This window comes from Cyprinodon variegatus, unplaced genomic scaffold (assembly GCF_000732505.1).
Source record: "Cyprinodon variegatus isolate N-32 unplaced genomic scaffold, C_variegatus-1.0 Scaffold843, whole genome shotgun sequence".
In the NCBI taxonomy this organism is placed as follows: Eukaryota; Metazoa; Chordata; class Actinopteri; order Cyprinodontiformes; family Cyprinodontidae; genus Cyprinodon; species Cyprinodon variegatus.
In genome coordinates this window covers 58191-78870 of record NW_015151296.1, presented here as the reverse complement: position 1 = coordinate 78870, position 20680 = coordinate 58191, and the positions used below count along the sequence as shown (strand labels likewise).

The 20680-nt window shown below is 40.0% G+C and overlaps 1 protein-coding gene across 3 annotated transcripts in view; it reads left to right on the top strand.

Moving 5' to 3' along the window:
* The window catches only part of LOC107099166 (RNA binding protein fox-1 homolog 2-like), a 57050-nt gene that overhangs the window by 21258 nt on the left and 15112 nt on the right, over nucleotides 1-20680 (top strand). For all 3 annotated transcript variants that reach the window (XM_015397185.1, XM_015397184.1, XM_015397186.1), the window contains 4 exons: nucleotides 13436-13642; nucleotides 17274-17441; nucleotides 17678-17731; nucleotides 17833-17925. In XM_015397185.1, the coding sequence (XP_015252671.1) occupies nucleotides 13436-13642; nucleotides 17274-17441; nucleotides 17678-17731; nucleotides 17833-17925 (522 nt within the window). The remainder of the gene's footprint in view (nucleotides 1-13435; nucleotides 13643-17273; nucleotides 17442-17677; nucleotides 17732-17832; nucleotides 17926-20680) is intronic.

Here is a 20680-nt window from a genome sequence, read left to right as displayed (position 1 = left end):
CGAGGAGGACCGATTTTTTGGATCAAAGCATTTTATTGTAATAAAACAGATATCTACAAAAAAAGTACTGAAAGTTATCTTGAACATTGCATCCTTCAAGTTAAACGTAGTGGTGGCAATATCATGGTTTGAGGGCAGGGATGGATGATATGACCAAAACCTATATTGGGATACATTTCTTTATTTTGGTTGGAACAATATAATTTAGATATCAATATACCAATAAAAAGAGCCTCAAAAGGTCTGCCAATAATACACACAATAGATGCCTGAACAAACAGCTGACAATTATTTTGTAATTTATTCATAATTGTTAACTCCTCCAACACAACATTTTAAAATTTCCTTAAAAAAAAAAATGCATAAAACTACATAAAACTCAGTGAGAAATTGATTTGCTGAAATGTATGTTGAATTATTGGAAATCTGTTAAAAAAATTGTATCAGCAGTATTGAAATAAATTTTATCACGAATATTTTCCATCACCACGGGAGGATGGGGTTTCATATTCAGGGCCTGGGAGGCTAAAAACATGAAACAAATGTTGAAGCTCTTTGTCAGTTATTGAGTTTTTTCAGTTTTGAAAGAATCCTAGGAAAACTTTTCAGTCTCCAGATGTTCAAAGAAGGGAGAGACATATTCCAAAGCACTTTGAATTGAAGCTGCTGTGAGCCGTGATGCCATCCAAGGTAACAATGTTTTGAAAATTGAAGGTTCAGAACGGAGCATCTTACCATTTTAGCCCTTACTTTTTTAAAGCTTCCCCCAATATTTACTCTAATCTTGTTCTGTCACCAATCAGACTACAGTTTTACTGCAAAAAAAGTGTAAATAAGGAGGAATTTTTAAAATTAGTGTATTTGGCCTTAATTTGAGCAGATAAAAAAGATGTTCTGCCAATAGAATTAGTATTTTTGACGTTAGAATAAAATAGTTAGGTGTTACCCACTGGAGCCAAGATAATGGAGTTGTTTTTTTTCTTTTAACTTCAAAGGTAATTCATTTTTCGCGGGCTGCTGCTATGTTGTGGAGGTAGAGCGCATGAGCCATATACCAGGTTCAAGTCCCTGTTTTGCTGACCTTTGCCGAATGTCTCTCTCCTCTCTTGTAACCCACTTTCCTGTCTACATACTTTCAAAAATAACTAAATAAAGGCCACTAGAGCCGAAAAATAATCTTAAAAAAAAAAAAAAAAAGGTTACTCATTTTTTCCTATTGGTAGATTCTCTTACTTACCTGCTCAAATCAAGGGAAGCTACTCTCGCTTGCTTTTAACTTCATTTTTGCAGTGTTGCGTCTTTTTGTCACACTAGACAAAAGGTTTATTTTCTTACACTTGTGTGGAGTCTGTGACAGGGTTTGAGTTGCACACGTGGCTTGGCTAATGAGATCCATCTTGACAAACCATCGCCATATTTTGTTGCTGCAGCCAGGTGATGGAGAGCGCGCAGGCGCCGCGCTCACGGCCAGAATTTGGTCCAAATCACTCTCTCATGAACCGACAAATGCAGCCTAGAGAGGTAGCTGTGGTAAATGGGGAAAAAAAAGCTCATTTTATACGTTGGGCAACTGTAATTGCAATGTCTCGATGCGTAACATTATGGTGAATTAAATTTGGCATTTTAAAGGAGGCGTTTGTTTGATGAACGTGTTGTTACCCTATAAGGAGATGGAGAACGGAGTTGCGGGAGGAGCTTGATCACCACTGATGCCCTGTTGCTAAGAGGCAAATGGGTTTGATTGACAGGTGTGGGGGCGGGACATATGCGAGGGGTCCCGTCTGGATTTTATGAAGCGTAAAGAAGTGAAGAGCACAGCAGAGGGAGAGAGAGTGGGAGGAAAGAGAGAAAATCAGCAAGAGGAGCGGGAAAGAGAAAGTGGGTGGGGGGGAGGGAGGGAGTCTCCTGGCTTGCCGCTTTGCCGCAAACGCGTCATGAACGTTTCTCCAGCTGTTTTTTTTTTCTTTTTTCAGCACTGACAAAAAAAAAAATCTGTGCTCTGAACTTCCTCAGTTAATCTGATCGCCCAGCCAAAACGTGAGCCGCTCTTAACGACATGAATCACCCTTTCCAGAGTCGCTGAATCGGCCTGTAGAACGAGAGAGGGCGAGAGACGCCAGCGCTCAAAGGAGTAAAGATCCTCAAATGACATTATTCGTGTGAACTGACCCAGCGATGGCCTAGTTAGTGTAAATCGTGTTCCCTCTCATCTCTCCTCCTGTCTCCTCGTGTTGCGTGGCGAGACGGCCGTGGAATAGCATGCTTTGTAACATGCATCCTCAGACCCACTCGGTGCTGCTAAGTGACCCGAAAGGAAGCCAGCTACAGCTACTACTCTGACTCACTGGCTTTTGTGGAAGTTAATACACTTGCACATAACCTCTTAACATCCCATACGCCAGGGGGAGTGCCCCCTCACACACACACCAAGGCGTGCACGCTTAAAAAACAGCAAACCTGAGTGCTGACACAAATGCATAAGTTTGCCCTCTTCCATTTGACCAGGACTGGCCTTCTTTTCGGTCTTTGTGTTCCTCCTCTTACCCTCACCCTCCCTTCTGAGTGCATTTATTCATAGGAGGCTTTTATCATGATGTGGATCTCAAGCCGCTCGAAGTCAGCAAAAGGCTCATAGCTTGACAGGATGTGAGAGCAGATAGAAAAAAAAAAAAGAAGCTGCACGCACAGCACATAGCGTTTGTGTAGATACCAGCCTTTTGACACACCGTGTATGAGGTAGAGAGAAGACCGCTGAGATGCAGCCAGAATGGATCTCCTCTAAAAAGCCCGGCCGTCAAACACAAACACCGGGTTGTTTTTTTTTTTTTTTTTGGCTTTCATTCCTGCTTCTATTTTCGTCTTTTCAGAAGCAGCGCTAACAGCCGGGGTAGTCCGTTCTCCTGCTGGCTGGAGTCTGCTAGAGCCACAGTCTGACGGAGCCCACAATTCCTTTAATTCTGGAAGTCGCATCATTTCAAAGCATGAATGGCTCACCTTCACCTGGTCAGACGTGCGGTTGAGCTGTATTGAATTGCACCACACTATAATGCTGTCCGCTTGCATCACAACTTGTCAAGCTCGAGTCTGACTCATCTAAATTCGAGCGAGATGTCATGAGTCATCAATGTTGAGACTCGCAAATGACAACACAGGAGCTGTGAGGAACATTTTGCAGCACAGCAGGAAGGTAGTTTCCCCAGCAAATGGGTCAGGAGGTAGAATATCACCGTGCATTGTCAATGATTTTCTCTGCCGCAGGCAGGTACCTCACTAAAGTTTCCCCGGTGAGTTTAATTGGATGTTTTTGCTTTATTGGCCTACTTAAACGTTTAATGCCAAATGTGGGGGTCATTTTATTTTGCTGTAAAGAGTTCATGTTGTGCAGGAGATGACTTTAGGTTTTAAACAAGAGAAGCTTCAGTAATTGTCAGAACTGCTTGTTCCATCATGAAAGCGTCCTAAAAAAGTAGGAGAACCCACTGAACCTTTCTTCTCTGCGTCACATTCCAACCACAGACTGCAGTGTTTCTAACGGGGTTTTATGTAATAGTGACGATGAAAGAAAGAGGTAGATGTAATTTTAAAAGGTTCACGATTGAAGATCTGAAATTGGTGCAATGCATATTTATTCAGACCCCTTTTCCTCTTATACCCCCCAAAAAAATCCAGTAAAAACAACAGCGTTCAGCAGTCCTCAAAAGAAAAGACTTGTCTAGTTTAAGCCCAGTTTAAATCCAGTTGTCTGAAGGCCTGGGAGTTCTAACATCATAAAACATCTAACAGAGCGCTGTTTAATCCATGGTCTAAAGAAATGAAAATTATACTCCAAATCTCCACCCCTACCTGAGCTGACATGAAGCTGCAGGCATCCAGTGCTTAACCATGACTAATGGATTTCCCAGTTCTGACCTTTTATGGAAGAGTAGTTTAAAAAGAAAAAAAGAAACATTTTAGAAAAATGTTTTTAGCAGTAAAAAGAAGTAAGCAGCAAACTCACATCCTGTGTGTGTCCTTGCTCAGTTTTTTTTTTTTTTTATACCCAGGAAAATATATTGGATTTTTTTTTTAGGCCCCTAATATCAGCATCAGCCTTCCTAATAAGGCTCTAGTAAAAAAAAAACAAAAAAACAAAGCAGAGTAGTTCCAACCTTCTTTACGTCCCACTTCCAATTGTTTTGGTCAGACTTCTTCAGTTATAACCGGCATTTGTTATTTAACGTGCACTTAGTTTGTGGAGGACCTTCAGGCTTTGCAGCAGAGTGCATCAGAGCAGTTCCGTTGTAAATAAGGACATAAATGAGTGTGGGGCGGAGCCACAAGCGGTATTAATCAGGGATATCAGGATAGCAAGGGCAGCATCAGGCAGTTCATGTCTATGGTAGGGAATTTTTGCCAAAAATATAAATGGCTTTTCCCTTTATTTCGAAACCAAAGTTAAAATTTCTCTCTACAGATTTATAAATGTCTGGCTTTAGGGTTTCATGCTCTCTTGTCCTTATCAAGGCTGCACTTAAAAAAATGAAATTGTCTAAAGAGCTGCACTTAATGAAATTTCTTTTTGTTTACACTTGTGTATACAAAATGACAAAATAAATCTAAGTCTAAATTACGTAATTTTTGCCTTCCACACCCCTCTGATGGGTGTCCTTGGAGATAGAATTTCTTCACATCGTAGCTAGGAAAACTTGTAACTACGGGGACAGATCCGTGCGACTTTGCTGGCGAGAGTTTGGAAAAGTAAACATCTAGAGATTTGCTGTGATTTAGCATAAATATCACAGCTATCAACGGATTATGGAAAAACTCAAGGAAAGAAGAAGCTTTGAAAAGTTGTAAACAGCTGTGTTTTCTACTTTCTCATGTCATGTGGTATTGTTATGACATAGAGGCTGCCAGAACGGATGAAAAGCCACATGGAGCCTAATTGTTGCAGACATTGTGACCGATGGCTCATTTTCTACGCAGATTTTACATCATCAAGCATATTGAGATCTTACAACTCCCTGTTCCCTTCTGCATGGTGGCAAACCAAAGTTAAGCGTATGAATGCCACTTAAAGAGCTTGAGTGACAAAGTTAGCATCTTGCTGTGGTTAAATGTAACATGACTTAAATTGCTTGCCGCTGCGATTTGAAAATTGCAATTATTTAAAATTGAAATTATATTGCAAATGTCAAGCCCTAGTCTGTATGAAGCCATGGGAGGTTTAACATCCTATTGACTTAATGGGACTAAATACACGTTTTCTGAAGGTTTTCTGAAGTGACAAACTTGTTTAATTTTTCTCCCCAATTATATCCGGATTTTTATGTTTGAAACCTGCTTTTTAATCGATAGAGAAAGTTGGGTTTCCCTTTCATATGAGGTGAAAGGGAATGGGTGATGAACACAGGCTGATTTAGCTGCTGAAATATTTTGGACTTGGAATAATTTTTGGGTCTTTCTCACAAAGAAATATCCAGTTCAATGACACAGAAACACAAAGTTCATCTGGACAAATAAACATAACTAAATATGAATGTCCAGATGCCTTTTTTTTTATGTTTTGCTTTAGGATAACATTTATTTTCAGTTTTTTCCACCTAATAGGAGTTAAATGAATCATAAAGAAAACAAGCAACCCAGGCCTCCCTTTATAAATGTAGTTTGGCAGAGATGGAGCCACACATCATTTGCATCAAAATGAGCAGCTCTTTTAGCCTAGCGAGTCGTTTTCATGTCTTATGTGCCAGCTGTACCGCAGATGTGCAGAGACAATACCAAAGTGCAAAACAACACGAAGGATAAAGAAAGTTAAACCTTTCTGCCTGAAGGTGAACTGCCGTTCTGCAACCTGGTTTCAAAAACAAGTTGGATATTTATGTTGCAAAAACATCTTTGTCACCAAAAAAAGATAATACATACAGAGTATTAAACAACAGGTGCTGTTAACAGGTCAGGTTTTTCAAAATCGTTTATGTTTAACCCTTTACTGAGGCAACAAAGCGGACGGAGAAAAAAGGTCCTTTGTGCTCAGAGAACTCAAACCTAAGTGCTTATTCTCTTTGTAGCATTTAGCTTTAGCTTGGGAGAATGTAATAGACTGGGATATGTTTTGAAATAAGGTTGTGTTCAGTTTCTGAGGGCTTATTATCTTGCCTGCAGTGGACTGTGGTCAGAGCGATCTAAGGTTGGAGAATCAGGAAATTTTAAGGTGGGAGTCGGGTTATGTGCCTTTATAGACTGAGGTTTATTCTGGAGTGATGACAGACCTATTATTATTTTAGGATGGTGCTAATATTGCCCTCCAGCAAATGAAACTCATGCAGATGGACACTTTAATTTTGTTTTCTTCATCTGCAAAAAACTGTAGAACTCTTAAAGAGAACTCTAGTAAAACTATTAGATTATTGAAAATAGAACTCTTAAATTATAAACTTTTCTTGTTTACCCACCAAATCTTATAGTTGGTTAACACACAGTATATTGCAGAGGTTATAGTTTGTTTTTTTTTGTTCAAAATAATAGTCTAGTTCTTTAGACACCTGGTTGGCTTTTTACAAATCTTAATCATTTGATGAAATGAAATGGGAATGGCATACAGATGACTAAAATAACCACGACTAGGATGCTAAATACAGTAAATACCCTGTATTAGATTGTGGGGGATCCCTCCAAATGAGTCCTAAAAGAAGTTGAAACTCTGATCATGTTTGTGTATGAGGTACAGCCAGTGCAGCTGCTTGTAAGGTTATCCCAGAGTTTTTATTGTAAACATCTGCTGTTTTTGTATGAACCCATTTGGCGCACATTGACGTCACCGTTTGCTCTCTCAGACAACATTAAAACATCCGAGTGGTGCTCGGAGTAACAAAGGCTGCTGCTTGATAACAAAATCATGTGTGGATTTTTTTTTTGTTCATTTTTAGAGCTCTAATGGACATAAAGATCCCTCATTGCTTCAAAATGTTCCCAGGAAGTCGCTCTCTTCCTATTTCGTCCCAACCAAGCGATCAGCTTTCAGACTCCAGCTCTTCAGGAGCGGCTCTAGTTTCTCTGTTTCTTCTCCGACCCGGAATATGTTCCTCCAACCTTGATCGTGTTAATTTTCTGCAAATGTGTTTGATCTGATGCGGGCGGATTCAACAGACTGTCACTTAGGTTTTTTTTCTTCCATTACCAAGCCTGTGCATGTTTCTGCTCTCCTGTATTTGTCTCTGACAGGGAGGCGAATTTAATGAATTCAGGCCTTCTCATCAGAGGATCGCAGCTCACGTTATTACCATCACAGATTGACTTTCATTATACCACAGCGAGAAAATTTCCCACATGTTAATGATTTTCTGGTCTATTTTAAGCTTCTGTTCAATAATTAAAGCATAAAATTATATTAGCTGTTTACAGAGTGCTCATTTATAAAATAATTGTTATTGCATGGATAAGGAAATGCTTTACTATGGATTAACACACACACGTGTTTCTAAGAAAAATATCACAAAGTAGAAAATGGTATATGGGGCTTGCTGCTTGAAATGTACGCAGAGCAGGAAGGCAGGGATGGGAGGGGCGCCATCACTCAGCATAATCCTGCTCTGGATTCCCGTGGGCATAATTGGACCAGGTTCATACAGCTGCGGAGTGTAGATGAGCGGACACAGCTGCTATCTGAGAATGTGAATGAAGTTAAACTTGGACACAGCGGTCGGTAATCTGCTGGTGGCGCGGCTGGAGTGGCCACGCGCTGAAGCTGGAGATCACGGTTTCTGTTTGGAAAGTCTCGAATGAGCAGTTGAAGGATTTCCGGAAGATCGTGGGGGTGAAAATGGACTGAGATTAATGGCATACATGAATTCACTGCATGCTATCAGGGTTGCAGGAGGGAGTAAGATAACAGGATTTCTGGTTGTGATTACGCTGCTGAAAATCACAAGAGGGAGTCTAGCAGTCAATGAAGGCTTTCTCTTCTGCTGAAGCCACTGAAACGTCAACATTCACTTTACATCAGCATGAAAAGGAGACATAGTTACACAAACATGATTTCATAGTTTCTGCAAATCAATCAATCAATCTGTTTTAAATCATTGAAGCTTTGATGAAACCTGCTTTGTGGCAAAGCGCAAATGAGAATTGCAACCAGTAAATGTTGAATTGCTCAAGGGATTTAAAACATCACAAATATACACTACGTGAAAAACTATTTAGGATTTGTAAGCATACTAAAACTGTCCAGATCAAACTGTATTTTTAAAATGCCAATCAGAGCAGTGGGATACAGTCTAGATAACTATCCCATGATGTTTAATAGCTTTAATGAGCAGGTGACAAAATCAGCTTTCAAATTATTTAATTTACAGTTTTTTACTTGTGTTTCTTGCTGTAATGGAAACACAAAAATCCTTTATACATTTTTTTTTTTTTACCACCAGTTTCTCTAAAAGTGGATAGATGCACCAATGAACTTTATCACCCATAAATGTAGTTCCATTTTTAATGGCATGTTAACAGTAAGTTTCCCAGCCAGATTTCCATCACTGCCTGGAAGAAGAGAAGTTAGATCTTTTAACTAACCCTGTGGACTTTATATAAACACCACGCCCATGTAAACCGACAAGTGCGGGTCAATTTTTTTCAGTCTTCTTTAATGTGTCTGATCTGGTGGTTTCCTTCACACCAGTGTGAAAGGTTATTGAATAGGATGAACTATTGCTCTGTTTTTGTCATTTATTTTAAAAGATATTCACAGTCCTTAGTTTATGACTAAGGACTACATTAATTGACAAATCGTGCCAAACTTCACTACAACTGCCATAAATTAGGCAAAATATCGTATCAAGACTCGAAATAAGATCCGATCTTATCAGCTCGGGATCAGAGGCCTAAAATGCTGATTGGGACATCCTTAGTTTTTGATATTACATTTTTCAAACTATGCTGACTTGCTTAGGCAAGGCAAGGCAAAGCAAAAGGCAAGGCAAGGCAAGGCAAGGCAAATGTATTTGTATAGCACAATTCAGTACAAAGACATAGCAAAGTGCTTTACATGATTGAAATATAAGAAAAAACCCAGAATCAAAGCAATTAGGAAAAAATATTAATAAAATAAAACATTTAGAAACAAAAGAATATTAAAAACAGTTGGACTAAAGAAAATAAAAAAGTTGAACTAATGATGTTTCAGTTGAACTGTTTAACTAGAACAGTCAAAGGCAATCCTAAACAAGTGTGTTTTTAGTCTTGATTTAAAGGAACTCAGGCTTTCCGCACTTTTACAGTTTTCTGGAAGTTTTTTCCAGATAAGTGGAGCATAGGAACTAAATGCTGCTTCTCCATGTTTAGTTCTGGTTCTAGGTATGCAGAGCAGGCTGGAGCCAGAAGACCTGAGTGGTCTGGAGGGTTGATACACTGATAGCAAGTCTGTGATGTATTTAGGTGCTAAGCCATTCAGAGATTTCATAGACTAACAGAAGTATTTTAAAGTCTATTCTCTGAGATACAGGGAGCCAGTGGAAGGACTTTAGAACTGGGGTGATGTGCTCTACTTTCTTAGCCTTAGTCCTAAGTCCAAAGATATGTATACTTAGGGGTCTGTTGGTCCAGACCAGAGTTTACTGGTTTAAATACATCCAAAAATGAATAGTTGATAGTTGTGTCGGCTCCAGATTCTACCTTTTTTAAGCTCCTCCAGAGGTTCCGGTGGCCCTTTGAATTGTTTTTAATAGGCAGCCTATTAGTTTTGATGAATGGCCACGAACGGGTAGGATCACAGAATCAAGCGCATTACATTCCAGGGTTACGGCTGTATTTATTTACTTTGGTTTACCTCTGCCAGCGAACAGACCCAAGTTTTCCCCTCGCAGTCTGCTGCACCTGTGTCACAATATTGATGTGATCCGTGTCGACTTGGTGCATCCCCTGGTTTGTCACTGAGTCAAGGGGCTGGACTACAGCGTCACAGGTGCGACGGTAAGAAAGGTCAAAAGCTGGGAGACAGATGGCTTACGCGCACACACACCGACATAAACACCCTCCCACACACTTTTAACTCTCCCAAAGGGACAGGGATCCATTGTGCAGCTCAGATGGGCATCGCTGTCACTCACGCATGGACACACAAACGCACACACACAGCCAGATGTCTAGTAAACCATTACCAGAGTGTTCTTTTTGTGCAACTTCATTACAACTATCATTAAAGATTAATAGCTGCAGAGGAAAGCATGCTGAAAATAATGAATACATAGATAAGAAGGAATAGCAATTGAGTTATAAATAAAACAATCTCTGTTAAATGGGAGAATAAAGGCTTGTTGGATCAAATATAAACTCAAGTTTCACTTCTTACTGTTTTTTTTTTTAATCTTTGGTTTGATATTAAATAAAGCATATGACGCATTTTGGTTTGATAGCTTGAAAAGCCTCCTTGTTTTTCATTTTACAAAAGTGTTGTGACAAATCAGACGTACCACATGGAGAAGCTGAATCAGAGTAGCCTTGCTTTGCAAATAAATCTCTTATTGGACTATATTAAACCAGGGTTACATTCAGTGTCAATGCTAAAGGTTGCATTGTAACAACATCTTCTGAACATGCCTTTAACTTATGTTAATGCTTTCTATTTGATTGCATAAAATGCTTGAAAAGTAATTTTCCCGATCTTGTTTAGACATGACATGCAGGTAATGGATTTTCCTAACCTTGTGTGGATATTTTAGAAAACTCTACCTTTCCTGCCTTGGAAGGGATCTCTACTGCCGATCAGTTCAAGAGCACAGAGTGGAGCGGGTTATCGAACAGTACAGAACCCACACTGGAGAACATCTGGATGTTGAAGCAAGCTTTTGTCCTTATACTGCATAATATCTGATTTTTATCAAAGCTTTGGCTTTCATACTTTTTGCCAGTTTTAATTAAAAATCATTCAATTATATATTTTTTTTAATTAAGGCCTTAATTGGCATTAAAGTTCATTAAATGTGATTATCTTGGCATATTAAATTCTTTATTTAAAGAAAATAAAAGATTTATAAAGACAATTTTTTATAAAGACAATTTTTTCAGATTTATTTATTATATTGCGATATATTTGTGCAGAACGGCTTGCAGTTGATCGTAAAGTCGTATGTTCGGAAAAGAAGCTTGAGGCGGAGAAAAATCTAGAAATTTAGAAAATGCAAATTTCAACAGAAGTGGCTGGAAAACGAGGAATTGGGGACATGGCTGTAACCTGGCGACAGTAAAGAGGATGAAGGATTTTGCTGTGTTATAAGCATTAAATAAATCTCTCTTTCTGTCTTCAACAATCAAACTTTTTGATTTTATATTACAAAGTTACAGTCTCACCGTGTGAGGGTGGAGGCAATCTTGGTGATTAAACCCAGAAATATTTAAAAGAAATATTTATTTTGTTTCAGAAAAACTAAAAACACTTACACATTTGCTGTGAACATGAACTGTGATGAAAAGACTTATGAATAATGAAAAAAGGATTACCTTTATTTTAACGAAACTGCTCATATTTTTGTCTAAATACATGTATTAGCTGCTGATAAATCTAAATTCGAGTTCTATAACAGGGTTATTGGTGGTGCAGACGCTATGCACTAGATGTTGCAAATCACAAGTTTCTGATCGCTGTATGAGAATCCAACCTGTTTCCAAAAAAAGAAACTGATGGTGGCACCATCATTAACTTTGTCCCTTTTGCCGATTCATACAGTTGCTTTTTTTGGTAATTTCAACTATGAAATTTTGCCGTGTGCAATTATGCAGTGGAGAATGTATGGCTTTTTCTTTTTTCTCACATCTTTACCTGTGCTGAGTTTTCAAAACACAAATGCCTGAAGCTCATTCTTTGCTCTAGGTCGCCTTTTAAAGGAGGCAGAAATTAGCTTCAATTACAGATTATAAAAATAATGAAATCATACTCAATTGGGGGGGGGGTTGACTGAAACTAAACTTTTCTTTGTCATCTTGGTTTATTTTTTATTTCGCAGGCCTTTGTTCCTTAGCTTTGTTAGCCCTACTAGCTGTTAGCTAAGCCAATTAGAGGATGTAGACATGATGTATCGTACATCTGAAACCTTGAATCCGCTGCCAAGGTTTCAAATCCGGCATGTCTCATGGCAGACCGGCATGAACATTTTAAAAGGATATAACAGCTACTTTTACCCACTCCAAATTAGCCTTACATGTATCTACTGATGGCATCCTTGACCGTTTGTGACGCTAACTTAATGTCTCCAACGGATCTTCATTAGACGAAATGACCACCGTCTGCGTGGGCTTAGATCTCTGTAGCAGCACGAATGAACCACTGAAATGCCCCAGTAGGAAAACATAGGTTCTTTATTAGAACCACCTCTACCAGAGCCTCTCTTCGTTCAGTTTATTATATTGTCACTAATCAGTGGATTGGAATTTTCTTTGTCTTCATGGCCACTGGTTGATCTGAAAGTCTTCTAGTCTACAGGCGACTTCTTGGTGCATCGCAGTAATTGAATAAATTTTTTTTGCCATGGTATGTGCATAGGAGCAATTCTTGTTTATAAGAAGCGAGCCAAAGGCCTGGTTTGCTGACATCACCACCAACATGCAGAGTTACCAAAAGCCGCTTCAGCATGTTTGCTTGCTGACATCAGCACTTAGCTTAGAGCCTGCCTGCATCTTGGCGCAGCTTGGCATGGCCGCAGTCTTGATGTAATTATATTAGGTAGATCAATAAACTTAAAACAAGGGATTGTCCCAGTTTGTTGCAGCCTCTAATTGATTGACCATCCCATGAATTCTCAAGAGTTATAAATAGATCTGGGAGACAATGATGGATGGTTTATCTCTGCAGCTATGGATCAGAGGCAAAGCAGGCCTCTTCTATCAGTCACCACCTTTTTACCCCCCTTCCCATGCTGCCTCCCCTTGCTCACTAACTATTACCATCTAGGGTATTCATGCCACACGGCCAGCAGCCTGGAATGTGTGTGCGTTCAATGTGTATTTGCAGATGCCTGCATTGTTTTCCGCTGTCTGATGGTAAGCTAGTATCTTATGGAGTGATTGTGTGTGAAATACTTGGGCAGTGTACCATAATACCAGTTGGTCTTTGTGGGAGAGCTTAGGTGTGTGGGTGTTAAGTGTCAAAGGTGATTAGTGTGCAGAGGCGTTTGTGTGTGTGTGTGTGTGCGCGCAGGCGTCAGACTCTCATCGTTGTGCAACACACCGAGCATGGAGGCATCTGACCCTCAATAATAAATGTGGCTGCAGTGAATATTTAATGAGAGGGGGGCTGTAGATACACGCACATTCTCACAGAGGAGGTGGGGAAATTAAAATTGAGTATCCGCCATGTCTGCTTCACTTTTAGGCCAAGGCTTTGGGGAAATGTTCTGAGTGTTTGGGGAGGTGCAGGGAATTTCACCTTAGTTCCTGCTGCCTCCTCACTCTGCTCTCTGTCTATCCGCAGGGCTCTCAGGATAGTGCTGGCGGTCAGGAGGGACTCGTACCCCCACCCTTCTCCGCTTTCCCGCCTCCCCCGCCTCCGCCTCCTCAGAACGGCCTGGCTTTGGATTACGGGGGCAGCCTGTATGCAGCAGGTGCCGTGCAGGGCCCAGTGGAAGCCGTTGGAGCAGGGAACAGCGCAACCAACGCCGCCAACAGCCTCAGCGGCCAGGTGAGCGCCAGCAATGACGTCAGGTTTTTATCGCAGGTTAATCAGAGCAAATATTCCAATAAGCTTATATTAATGTGCAGCATCATGAAATTATAGGTTGGAAATGCAGCAATTGGTCAGAGATCAGAATCATCCAGTGTCTTTTTTTTTTTTTTGGCTCTCATCTCTGATCAGCAAGAAAAACACCAAAAATGAATTGCAACAAACTTTAAATTTTCACAACGTTTGGGGGGAAATGGGGGTAATGGGGATAATCTTTTAATACCCTAATTTTCTGATGGATTCAATAGCACTATGTACAAAACGTTTTTTTTATTTTTTTAATATGATTTTAGTGGGAATCTAGGCATGCAAAGCTGGAATATCTGGTTAATCAACATATTGTTGAAGTGCACTGCTCCAGGGCTGATTGTTTTAAAATCAACTACAGCACTAAGCAAAAGTTTAATGCGATTAAATCAGTTGGATGATATCTTACAGTTAATTTTTGGCTTATTTCGATTCGTTTATCACTGAGATTAATGGTTTGGATTAATGTGAAGCTACACAAGATGGTTTTATGTAACTTTAATGTCTAACTGGAAAGATGAAGAGGATTCGGTCCTCGTACTTTTATATTAATGCTGGGAATACTGGTTCATAAAATAGAACAATCATGACTGCAAACATGTTGATATGCTGTAGATATATCATTTAAAATGATATATATTAAAAGTAAATTAAGTAAGTTTAATTTCAAATAAATATATTCAGGATATTCTTTGTTTATGGAAATAAAGGACTGCAAAAGACATACATAGTTGCGAGTTAAAATATTTTTGCAAGCAACTGAATTGTAGACGTCTATTGAAGATAGCTGGCTTTACATAATGGCATTTCTCTTTTACTTTTCTTCCTTTTAAAAGAACATGCTCTCTGGTCTGGGTTTTGTGTACTTATCTTGAATTATTGCAATGCGGATAATAGATCAGCCAAATAAATCTGCACTTCCACTGCAGTGACTCTAACAAGTCTGCTTTCTACTTCTGCCTGATCTACTCTGTTTCTATTTTCTTAAGCAGCTTGTATCCGGGGGTATTTCTCTTAGAAACCAATGGTGGATCAGTCCGATAAATCCAACTATGATTTTAATCAGTCTATCACCTCTACAGAGAGACTAAAGCGTCTTTTAAACCTATGTTCGAGATCTGTTTCTATTTAGTTTCTCTAAACCTTTGACTTGATAATTCCTTATTCCTAATCTTTGCTCCTTATAAGCTGTGTTTTCAAAGGAGGAGTAACTGTAAACTCAGACTTTACTTAGTTAAAAAAAGGAAAGATAAAGTTAGCACTAGGGATATAAACAAATAATCAGCTTATGATTAATCTTCGATTAATTATTGATTGGATTCAATTTTTGGTAAACTGGTTTAACTGATAACGTCGGCTTTGAAGGAATTTCTTTCAGTGCTGTAATGCTACCACCATCCGCTAGCTGGCGCTGCTGTTTATTTATACACTATTACACTCTCTAACGGCGACAAGGATGCAGAATAAACTTTAAGGATTAACACTTGATAAACTCCTTAATATTTCATCTATATAGCGCCCATTTAAAGGCGCTGCTAGCAGCACAAAGAGTATCCTAGCATTGATTGCTGGATTACTCTTAAAACATCATAATTATCCTCTACTTTATTAAAACCAAGTGGCAAACGGTCTGACAGCGTGTCAGGGCGACATACCCTGCCTTTAAAATATGGATTGACATTTCTGTACATTAGAGATGTATTTTAGTCACCTTTTATTCAGTAACCCAGGTTCCTGTTTTGTTATATCATCTTAATGTATCTAGTATGATAATGTGTAAGAAAAACATTTTTTGTTGATTTAGTCAGTATTTAATACAAGCAGCACAATTAATTGTTAAACTAGAATGATATACTTTAGTTTTTTCTAATTCAGTGTATTGTCAGATATATATAAATATTGGCCCTGATGTTAATGGAAAGAGCCTCTTGCTTCAAGAGAATACTGAGGGCTTTTTTTTAAAAGGGGAGCTTAATAATTCATAATTTGTTGATTGATAAGATCTATTTTAGATGAATTCATTAATGGATAACGCTCTGACCAATGAGCGCAACTGACTGTGGCGTAGTAAGCGCGACAGCAAGCTGTTGAGGGGAGTGTAAACAAGCAGCATGTGAAACGGCTGTCAGTAAAACAGCGAATGCGTCCTTAAAAATTAATGAGCGTAGAGGGTCTTGCTGCTCACGTTTCAACAAAAACCCGAAGTCTAATCCTTCCAAAACTGATTCCAAAGCTGGGTCAAAATAGAACTGTTCAATTGTTGTTGCCATCTTCCTTGTTGCGCTTTCGCCAGCGTCGCACAGCTTTGTCGTTACGCCCTCAAAACCCCATCCACTTTGCATCAAAAAATTCAAAACACATCTCTGCGTTGTGATTGGTCCGCCAGTTCTAGGGCCTGGGGTATTGATAGAGGTTAGACCACTCGCAGGCAAAAATGATTTTGGCCGCTGGCCAGTTTACTAGGCTAGTCCGACGCCTCAGTGACCCTGAAAATAAATGATTTTAAGTCTTCCTTCCTCAGTACCACTGTAGACATTGAAGGGGTTTGTTATTGGCTCAGCCTGATTTAGATATGAGACGTTCACTGTTCAGAAGAATGTAGGATTTTTCTGTTTCCGACTGACTAACCCAACAGCAGTGAAAAGTTTTTGTCTGGTTTATCGATGGCAGGTCTTCAAAGTGAACGCTTCCTCAGGTACACTTCACTTATTTTCCAAAGTGAACCATTATTCTACCTTCATGGAGGTTTTCCTTGTTTCTTAACCCTGCCGACTTTGATGGGGGACTGTTTGGACCATAGCCACACATCTTTTGTCTGTTTTGTTTTTTTCTGTAGGGCAGTATTATGAGCTCTGATCACAATTTTTTTAAAGTTTTTTTTGCAAAGAGAATTTAAGTTTCCTGGCGCTGCCATAAAAGATAAAATCTGATTAAAGAGCTTTCTCTTTCTCGGTGGGACCTTCACTGGACAAAAGGGGATCGGTTTATGGATCTGCGGAGCCTGGTCACCATCTTCACCCTGAGCTCCTGTTCGGCCATTTCTTTGCTGCCCTAATTATCTTGTGATCTGAAAGTTGGGGGTTTGAATTCAACCTTTTGTTGCCATGTGTTGATGTGCCGCTGGACAAGGTTCTTATCCCCAAGTCGCTTACCTTGCAGTGCGACGTATGAATGTGTGCAAACAGCAGTGATTAGAGCCCAGTGCCATCGTTTGGTTTGGTAGAAGGTTGAGGCAATATTCCAGAATCACTCCTGTGTCTTCGTGTCGCCTCCAAGGACCCTGAGTTTCCTCTTTTCATCTAATGGAGGCTTCTAGTTCTAATATTATCCCACTTTTTAAATTGCTCTGTCAAACAATAGAAGTACATGGAGATATAGATTTAAAGGCATCATCTCCGCTAACAAATTTGAGAATCATTTAGAGGACTATTTGGATAATTACCACCTATTGTTAATGATTAGTTGGTATATTCAGGTTTCTATAGTGACAACAGCTACCTGTAACTGACGGCAATCAGTTTAATAACCTGCTTTATGTCTTATTTTGGCTCTGACCCTGCAGTCTGATGGCTCCGCTCAGATTGACGGGCAGTCTGGAGTTGGTTCAGGTGGAGGGGGTGGCGGCGGGGGCCCTGGGGACGATTCAGACGCCAAAGGGACGCCCAAACGTCTCCATGTATCTAACATCCCCTTCCGATTTCGGGACCCAGACCTACGGCAGATGTTTGGCGTAAGTAGGCAAATTGTTTAATCTCTCTGCCTTTTTGAATTCACAGCGTCTCTTTGCTTGAATTGTCTCTAAAATGTTGTGATGAGAAAAGAGCGGGGTGGAGTCGCTGTGGGAGAACCCGTACTGGCTCGGTGCCAGCTCATCCTGGTTGAATGCTGCTGACTCCCTGTGGTGAGCATGTGACATTGGTGCTTCTCCTGTCTCCTAATTTCTCTGCATCGTCTCTTTGGTTGCAGCAATTTGGCAAAATCCTTGACGTTGAGATCATTTTCAACGAGAGGGGCTCCAAGGTAGGACTGTGGAAAGAAATCCTTCAGAATTATTTATTTTATATTTTTAGTACCTGATGGGATCTAAACAGTATTTTTTTTTAAACCTCTGATCCTCACAGGGCTTCGGTTTTGTTACGTTTGAGTCCAGCGCAGATGCGGAGCGGGCCAGGGAGAAGCTCCATGGCACGTTGGTGGAAGGACGTAAAATCGAGGTGAGTCTCCAGCCCTCTAGAGCAGTGTCCATTCTGTCCTTAGTCCTTCCTCCATTCCTAGCAGTGGCAAATGAGAACCAATATGGTGGTTTCTACCCCAGAGAAGGTTTCCACGTTGCTGTTCTGTGACCCCTCCCCCTCCCTCTGGCTTCACTATAGCATGGTGCAGCGGTGCCGCACGCTCTTTCATGGCGGCACTTCTTGCCGTTTTTTTTGTCGTTGATGATGTCGGTGTTGTGGGCTCTCCATTGCACCTTGATCTTTGGGGCTGTGTGGTTTGCAAAGCTTGCTGGGTGGAGTGGCTACACAACAGGCATGGCTGGTGAGACGTCACTACGACTAGATCGCTGGCGATTTCTGCTGCTTCTGTCACAGCATGTAGGATCTGGTTTGCGTTTTCGTTCATTATTTTCCCACATTTCCCTGCATCTTCTCCATTCACATCATCACTTCTTCCATGATCATAATGAGTGGCCGCTTTTTTATTTTATTTTTTTTTGTTTATGACTGGAAGAGAGAAGCGTTTGAACAGAAAAGTGCCTGCTGGTGTCGCATGGTTGGAACATACAGTGTCTTGTTAAAGTGTTTATACTTTATTCTTGGTAACTTTTCACTTTACAACCAAAAACTGAAACATTCAATTAAAGCTTTACTATGAAGCAGGGGGAAATAGCATATATTTGCAAAGCAGAGAGAAACACATCAGGAATATTGATAACAAATCTGAGTTTGCATTTGTATCCTGCATACCATAGCGTTCAGGCCAAATAGTTCACTTTTGCTCTCATCAGCTAAGGGCACCTTCCTCCACATATTTGCTGTGTCCCTGGATGAGTCAAGACTTCCTACGTTGATTATTATTGGTTTCCAGCTGTCCCCTCTTGCTACTCTACCCATAAGATCTGCAGATGGAGGCTACATCAGTGTTTGAGTTCTAGATCTAAGCAGCTCCTCCAAAGTCACTGTGTGTCTCTGGGCTGCTTCTTTTACTATGACTCTCCCTGTCCAGTTTAAATGGGCAGCCATGACGGACTGAATGAAACTTTGTGAGACATTTAAAAAAAAAAAAAAAAAAGAAAAAAACCCTCTAAAGCTTTAACAGAACAGCTGAATTGATACTGAGATTAATTTTCGCACAGGGCGACGTTATTTAGTGCTTTAATTAAAAAATAATCGATTAACTCCGAAGGGAAATTAAATTTAGTTATATGTGATAGTATTTGGGGTTCTTCAAAGAGTTGTTGTAGATGCTGACGGCTGCAGGCAGGAAGTCTTAGCTGACTTCTGAAGGGATTTGGTTGAACTATTTTTGGGTGGTTTTAGAGTAAGGGATTAAATACAGATTCACCTCACACTTTGCTGGTTTTATTTTCCTTTAATTTAGTTTTAAAACAGCTTTATTGTCCAATTATGCCCCATTTTGTTTCTGGTTTTTCACAGAGTCGTGTTAAACCAGTGAGGTCTTGATATCACAACTTGACAAAATGTGATAAAGTTTATAGGGGTGTGATCACTTCTGGGAGGTACTGTAAGGTTGGAGGTAGCTTTCGTTTAAAATTATGTGACTTCTATGCGGTTGCAGTTTACGTGTTTTGTGTGTTGAAAAGACATGCATGGTGGGGGGGCACTTTGTAGGGATGGGAATGAGGAAACAACCTGCTGAGAATTGTGGGGATATTTTTTTATTTATTTACAGAAATACTAAAATACTAAATGCAAGATGGATGAGTAAATAAAAAAATTAAAAAAAGAATAAGCTTACCATTTACACACACTTTGCTTGACAACAAACACCAGATCTCATAGTGCATTTTGTTGTGATATTTTTTTTAATTTGTCAGCATGAGCTCAGGTTTCAGTTGCAAATGGCCTCGGAGAGGAAACACGCGCCATGCTTTCTGCCATTTGCTCCAGCTGTTGATATTAAATCAGATCATGTTTTTATTTTTTATTTTACTGACTGCTGAGGCTCTTGTGCATGGTCTTTGAATGTCCTGCATTCTTCTGTGTCTGTGTCTTCTTAGTGCAGAATGACTAAAAATAAATGGAGAGGGTGGAGAAAGAAGTGAAGCTAAGGCCATAGACAGCTGTTTACTTTTTAAATTTGTTTTTCTTCCATCTCTTTCCACTCTCTTTGGTCCAGCCTGTCCGGCTGTCTGTCTCTGTGCTCGTGTCCTTATGTCCACCTTCCTCTCCCACGTCTTTGTTCATTTTCCTGTCTTGACATTTAGTAAGAGGCTAAAACACCTTTTAAAAACAGATTAAATCTCTGATATCTTATTTGATCATTGTATGGTGTCCCCTGAGTTTCATCTCCTTCTATTTCTTTAAACTTAACGATCTGCCTTCCTAGTGGGTTATAGAGGCTAGGTTGTTGGCTGATACTTCTGGGGGACTGTTGACATGTGACCTCTGACATCACTTCCTTTCTACCACAGGGTGGGGGTTGCTTTCATTGCCTCGTTTTGTTCGTTCCTCCCCCCTCCTATATTATTTGTTTTGTGTTCTCTTCTTTTTTTTTTTAGTTCATCATTTTGTTTCTTACACATATTTTCTCGATTTCCCTGATGATTTTTGTATGTTGTTGTTGTTGTTGTTGTCAGTCTCCACGGTAACTGCTCGCGTGTCCTCACGCCGTTCCCCCGACCACGGTAAGTTGTGTACACATGGCATCATCTTTGAATGACCCCCTCCCCACCCCCCAACCCCATGCGCCCCCCCCAACGAAATAAAATGCACCCAAATGAAGGAGTCC